General features: G+C 39.7%; 1 protein-coding gene across 1 annotated transcript; it reads right to left on the bottom strand.

The window, feature by feature from the left end:
- Positions 1–1,205: 1,205 nt before the first annotated feature.
- On the bottom strand, positions 1,206–2,638 carry LOC120256197. The gene is made up of 3 exons (XM_039263936.1): positions 2,525–2,638; positions 1,787–1,901; positions 1,206–1,513 (listed from the first exon to the last, which is right to left on the bottom strand). The coding sequence occupies exons 1-3, from the start codon at positions 2,636–2,638 to the stop codon at positions 1,206–1,208; spliced, it is 537 nt and encodes a 178-aa protein (XP_039119870.1).
- Between the last annotated feature and the right edge of the window lie 3,846 nt (positions 2,639–6,484).

Raw genomic sequence — 6,484 nt, 5'->3', positions numbered from 1 at the left:
AGGCTCTATGCTCCAATTCAACGAGCAAGTGACATGCCTTCCCATAGACCAATCTATAGGGTGTTGCCTCAATAGGTGTTTTGTAGGCCGTTCTATAGGCCTAGAGTGCATCCTCAAGCTTATCTACCCAATCTTTTTGGTGATGACTAACCATTTTCTTTAAGATTCTTTTCAATTCCGAATTCGATACCTCAACTTGACCGCTAGTTTAGGGGTGATATGCAGTCAAAGTTCGATGAGACACCCCATACCGCTTCAAGATCTTTTCGAACTGAGAGTTATAAAAATGAGTGCCTCGCCCACTTTTGATCACCCTTGGTGACCCGAACTGAGAGAACAAATTTTTCAAAAATTTTACCACCACTCTAGCATCACAAGACGGAAATGCTTGTGCTTCCACCCCCCTTGGAAACATAATCAACTTCCACCAAAATGAATTTATTACCTTGGGAGCTTGGGAACGGACCCATGATATCGATCCCCTACACTTCAAACACTTCAAGCTTGGTTTTAGAACTGCGGTATCTCTTCCCTTTTCAAAATATTACCTATTCTCTGACACCTATTACAGTACTACACAAATGTCTGTGTGTCTTGAAAAATAGTAGCCTAGTAGAACCCTGTATCCAAGATCTTCTTAGCCTTCCTATTTCCATTGTAATTTCCCCCGGTTAGGCTTGAATGGCAGTGTCTTATAATGTTGTGCCCCTCCTCTTGAGAAACACATCTTCTAACAACTTGATCGAACAAACTTTAGGTCGGCGAAGAATTATTTTCTTTGTTGACATGTGAGCCACTTTGGGAAAGTTTTTGCCGCTAGATAATTTGCAAGGTCGGCGAACCATGGGGTTTCTTCTTCCTTCATCACCTGAATACCACACAACTGCTACACCCGGGAAAGTGTCATCAATCTCCCGTCTGTCCAAATAATTTTGTGGAGGCCCTTCAAGGTGTGACTGGTGGTCAGTAGCTAAATTCTCCGCCCCTTTTTTTGTCTTTAATTTCCAGATCAAATTCTTAGAGTAATAGAATTCAACAGATCAATCGAGGTTTGGCATCTGGTTTGCTAAACAAGTACTTCAATGCAAAGTGATCCGTATAAACAATTACCTTAGAAAGCACCAAGTAGGATCAAAATTTATCAAATCCAAAGACCACTAAAAGTAGCTCCTTCTTGGTGGTGGTGTAGTTCTCCTGGGCATCATTTAAAGTCTTGCTTGCATAGTAAATCGGATGGAAATGTTATCCCATTGTTTCCCCAATACTGCCCCAATTGTATAATCACTCATGTCACACATCACTTCAAATGGCGAACTCCAATCAGGAGAAACTATTAATGGTGCCTCAAAAAGCTTCTTCTTCAGGCTAAGGAAAGCGTTCATGCAGTCTTCACTAAACTCAAAAGGAGCACCCTTTTCCAAAAGTTTCGTCAATGGCCTAGCAATTACAGAAAAATTCTTGACGAATCTTCTATAGAATCCAGCATGTCCCAAAAAGCTTCTGATAGCCTTAACTGAAGTCGGGGGAGGTAATTTTTCAATGGTAGAAACCTTTGCCTTGTCTACCTCGATCCCTTTTTTGTGAAATCTTGTGCCCGAGCACTATACCTTCTTTGACCATGAAGTGAAATTTTGCACAACTAAGAACTAAATTGGTCTCCGTGCACCGAGCTAAGACTCATTCTAAGTTTTTGAGACACAAGCTAAATGAGTCCCCAAAGACCGAAAAGTCATCCATAAACACCTCCATAATGTCTTCCACCATGTCTTCAAAAATGCCATCATACATCTCTGAAAAGTGACTAGGGCATTGCAAAGCCCGAAGGGTATACGATGATAGGCGAATGTGCCATAAGGATAATTGAAGGTGGTCTTCTCTTGATCTTCTAGAGCAATGGGAATCTGAAAGTAACCAGAGAGATCATCCAAGAAACAGTAATAAGAGTGTCCGGTGAGTCATTCAAGCATCTGATCAATGAGGGATAAGGTAAAATGATTCTTCTGTGTGGCATCATTGAGTTTCCTGTAGTCTACGCAGACCTTCCAACCTGTGACTTTTCTGGTGAGAACAAGTTCAATTTTATCATTGGTTATAACTGTCATCCCCCTTTTTTTGGCACTACTTGCACTGGACTTACCCATGCACTATCGGAAATGGGATAGATAATGACTGCATCAAGTAGCTTAATAACCTCATTCTTTACTACCTCCTTTATGTTGGGATTAAGCCTTCGTTGGGGTATCACCGTGGGTTTGTGGTTGTCTTCCATGAGGATCTTGTGCGTACAGAAAGATGGGTTGATCCCCTTGATGTCAAAGATTTTCCAAGCAATTGCCTTTTATATTTCTTTAGTACGCTTAGAAGATTATCCTTTTGCTCAGCTGTTAAGTCCAATGCAATACTAACTGGGAGCTTGGAACCTTCTTCCAGAAAGGTATATTTTAAATGTTCAGGAAGTGGTTTCAACTTTAGCTCAAGGGGTTCTTCAATTGATGATTTCAATCTCCATAACTCCCAAGATCACATTTCCCAACGCCTCTGTCTTCCCCTCTGATGAGCTACCACCATTCGAACTGTCTTCTATTAACTGAACCTCTGTCTCAACCAAATCTGAGTCACTCCCTTGCATATCATCCATCTCTTATGAACCACTGGGCCATGTTTAATCAATCTCCTCTTCAACCAGGTTCATTAATTCTAAGGGTTTATCTGAATTGCTTCTTGGTTCTTCACTGATAGGATTAGGTTAGCAATTAGGTGGGTAGGATTCTACTATGGGGTTCATCCCTTCTAATTCCATGTACTACTCTAAAAAAACTGAACCTTTTGATATTCCAGAATTAGATTGGTTGAGTTCTCACAATATTGTTTCTTTCACTGGTCATCATCGAAATATAAACAACCCAATCCTGACAGTCCTAACAATGGAGGGGTACAAATACCCGATGGTCACGGTATATTCGTACATGTATCCCTTCCAAGCTTGGTGAGTCTAATACTAGGGCAATGGTCATCCGACCTAGTAAAGCCTAGAAATTAGCATACTAAGTTCTCATGCATACCAATACGTTCAAATATACCAAACTAGGATCACAAACATATCAATTGCATTAAACAAGTCAAGCAACCATTCTACACAAGTTCACCCCCAAGGTTCACCTACATCTGGTGACCTTAGGGGTTTAGTTGTTCATAGTCACAAAACACACAATTAAAGCCATAGAAACTACTAAACAAAGCATGAATAAACTCCCTCAAAGGTTGGAGGTCGAATGATACTTGGATTCCTCGGAGATGAGCTTCCAAAGACACCACTCAAGGGGTGGCTTCCCTCATCTTCAAACTCCTCAAAGTGTAGATCAAAGGGTGGATCTCATCATATCTCACTCTCCCCGTTGTTCTTCCCTCAGAAATATCCTCCAAACTCTTCTTCTAGCTCAGATCCGGAGTGATGGTGGTGAGCTCCAAGAACAAGAGTCTCCTCCCTAAAAAATGCCACAAAACTTCATTTAAAACCCGCTCTCGGGCTGCCATGCGGTTGGCATACGGGCAGTGAAAATTCCAGAAATTCGCTTAAGTTGCTATATCGAAACTGTTACAATAACTACTACAGTAAAACTGATGTAGTACTACATGCGTTCGTCTTTGCGCCCGTATGGTTGCCCGCATGAAACTCCATACTTAGCATTTTCCTCATGTTTTTGTGCTACAATGCTACTATTTAGGCATTTATCATAAACTATGGTAAAAATGATGCTCAATGCATGATCTCAGGTTATCAAAAATTGGGGAGCTTCAAAAGTAATGGGGCAAGTACAATGCAAGGATGCTAAAAATTCCAAGTTCCAAAAATATTTAAGACTCTATTCAAGGTTATTACGTGTATCACTTCTTTTGACCTAGGAGTCCTTAATAGTAAAAACTCACAAATAACTTTTCTTTTTTCAAGGTTGTAGTTTCACACAACTTCTAAGGTAGCGTTTTCTCTCGTGGCCCAGTGGAGTGGCTTTCACACTTAGAAGTGATAGCTCTTTCCACATCTTTTCCTAGAGGGCAATAGCTTTCACTCACCTAAAGAGGTAGCTCTTTCTCTGGTTAAGACATACATAGTATCCGACTTATCAAGAGTAGCTTCACACATCTAATAAGCATAGATCTTTCACTCTCCAAAATTTTTTTTTCAATCAAAATTTTCAAACTTCCAAAAATTTTTCACAATTATTCCAATTGAAGTATAATGAAAGATAAACTATGCAAAGTTATAACAGGCCTAAGTTGCTATAATACAGAGATTGGGTGCTTTAATAGGAACAAAATTGAATAGAGTTTCTTGTAAGCAGTCCTAAAAATTGAATAGAGTTTCCCCTATTCTTACAAGTATGTCTAACTACAATATGTGACCTGACAAGTATCAAATTGAACATCTAACACTACAACCAACCAACCAACTCATGAAAAAGAATGACAAGCCAAATATTTTATTGCAAAGACTAGAAAACAAACAACTAGCAACTAAATATCAAAATATGACAAAAATATGAAAAGTACTTAGGTTGCCTCCAAAGAAACACTTATTTTACGTCACTAGCTTGACATACCTAGTGCGCACATGTCAAGGAGATTCCAAATAGGAATACTCAACAACTCTAATATGAGTGTCTCCAAAATAGTTCTCAAGTTTAAAGTTGGGGAAAATCAGGAGCTTACCAAGCACATGGACTGACTTAGGTGTTACCTCATCAAGCAAATGTTTGTCCTTGCTCTTCTTTGGTTGAGTGACCACTTTTCAATGCTTCATCCATGTTCATTCCTCAACTTTGTTTGTTGGAAGCAAGGAAAGTGTCTCCTCATCTAGATGGTCATTCAATGACTCCTTAAAAGGCTCCTTGTCCACCATTTCTTGCACAAAATCATTAACAATTAAGTTAGTCATATCCATAAAATAACAAGTATCATCAAAAGCAAGAGAATGTTTCATGGCATCAGATAAAGCAAAAAATGACATCCTTATCCCCAACGTTAAGAGTCATTCTACCATTGCTAACATCAATAAGGGCTTGAGTAGGTGGCTAGAAATGACTTACCTAAGATGAGTACCACATCAACATCCTCATCGACATCTAAAATAACAAAATCTACTAGGAAAATAAATTTGTCAACTTTTACCAAGACATCCTCAATGATGCCTCTAGGATGCCTAATTAACCTATCTGCTTATTGTAGGGTAATCCTAGTAGGGTTGAGGTCACTAAGCCCTAGTTTTCATAATATGGTGAGAGGCATAACATTAATGATAACTCTTAGGTCTACTAGGGCTTTCTCATTAACCAATTCACTGATGGTACAAGGGATAGTGGAACCCTCTGGATCCTTCATCGTCTTTGACATTCGATTCTGCAAAGTTGTTGAGTTTCCCTCACTCAACGTGACCGTAGAAACCTCCTCAAATTTCCTCTTGTTTATTAGTAGGTCCTTGAAAAACTTCACATACTTTGACATTTGGGATAGGGCTTCTACAAATGGTAGGTTGATATGTAATAGCTTGAGTAAATCAAAGAATCTCTTCAATCTAGAGGGATATGGAAGTTGTGGAACATACTCCTTTGCCAGTTTTGGCACACTCTTCTCTAATATTGAAGTAGCTTCTCCCCTTTTTGCTGGTTCTTCAACAACTTCAATTACAGGCACCTTTTTTTCCATCACTGTCTACTTCCTCATCTCCACTTGTTTACCACTCCTAAGAGTGATAGCCTTAAAGTGCTCCCTAGGATTTGCTTTAGTGTTGTTTGGTAAACTGTCATGTGGTTTCTCGGACAACAATTTTGCAATCTATCCAACTTGGTTATCCAAATTCTGGAGTGAAGCCTATTGGTTTCCTCATGGTGGATACTATACTCTGAAACGTCGCATTTGATGACTGAAATTCGGTGTCTGTTGTCTGTATAAATAGAGTCAACACATCCTCAAGTGTGGTTTCCTATCTAACTTAGGATGAGAGGGAAATCCAAGTGGAGGCTTCTACTACTACCTTTGTGTGTTCCAAGAGAAGTTCAGGTGATTCCTCCACCCCGGATTATATGTGTTACTGTAGGGGTTCCCATGAGGTCGGAGAGCACTACCAATGAAATCAATCTGTTCGATAGTTCCGTGCACTACTTCTACTATCAGGCAATCTATAGATGTGTGCCCCTCCCCACCAAGTGTTGCATGCTATAATTACAGTGGCTTCAGAAGTGATAAGCCATCAATCTTTCTACTCAAAGCCTCAACTTAGGAAGGCAATGATGTTACGTCACTAACCTCCATAATCCCAATGGGCTTGGTTACTGATTTCTCTCAAGAGTTCCACTGGTAGTTGTTCACAGCAATCACCTCTATCACTACATACCTGCCTTTGGGGTCTTACACTCATCAGGTCCAAACTTCAATTGTAGAACACGGAAAACATGAGAGATTGATCAAAAATTTACAATACATGGTTGCA

The sequence above is a fragment of the Dioscorea cayenensis genome, unplaced genomic scaffold, assembly GCF_009730915.1.
Source record: "Dioscorea cayenensis subsp. rotundata cultivar TDr96_F1 unplaced genomic scaffold, TDr96_F1_v2_PseudoChromosome.rev07_lg8_w22 25.fasta BLBR01001336.1, whole genome shotgun sequence".
In the NCBI taxonomy this organism is placed as follows: domain Eukaryota; kingdom Viridiplantae; phylum Streptophyta; class Magnoliopsida; order Dioscoreales; family Dioscoreaceae; genus Dioscorea; species Dioscorea cayenensis.
The sequence above is the reverse complement of the archived record's forward strand: the minus strand, read 5'-3'. Positions and strand labels throughout refer to the sequence as shown.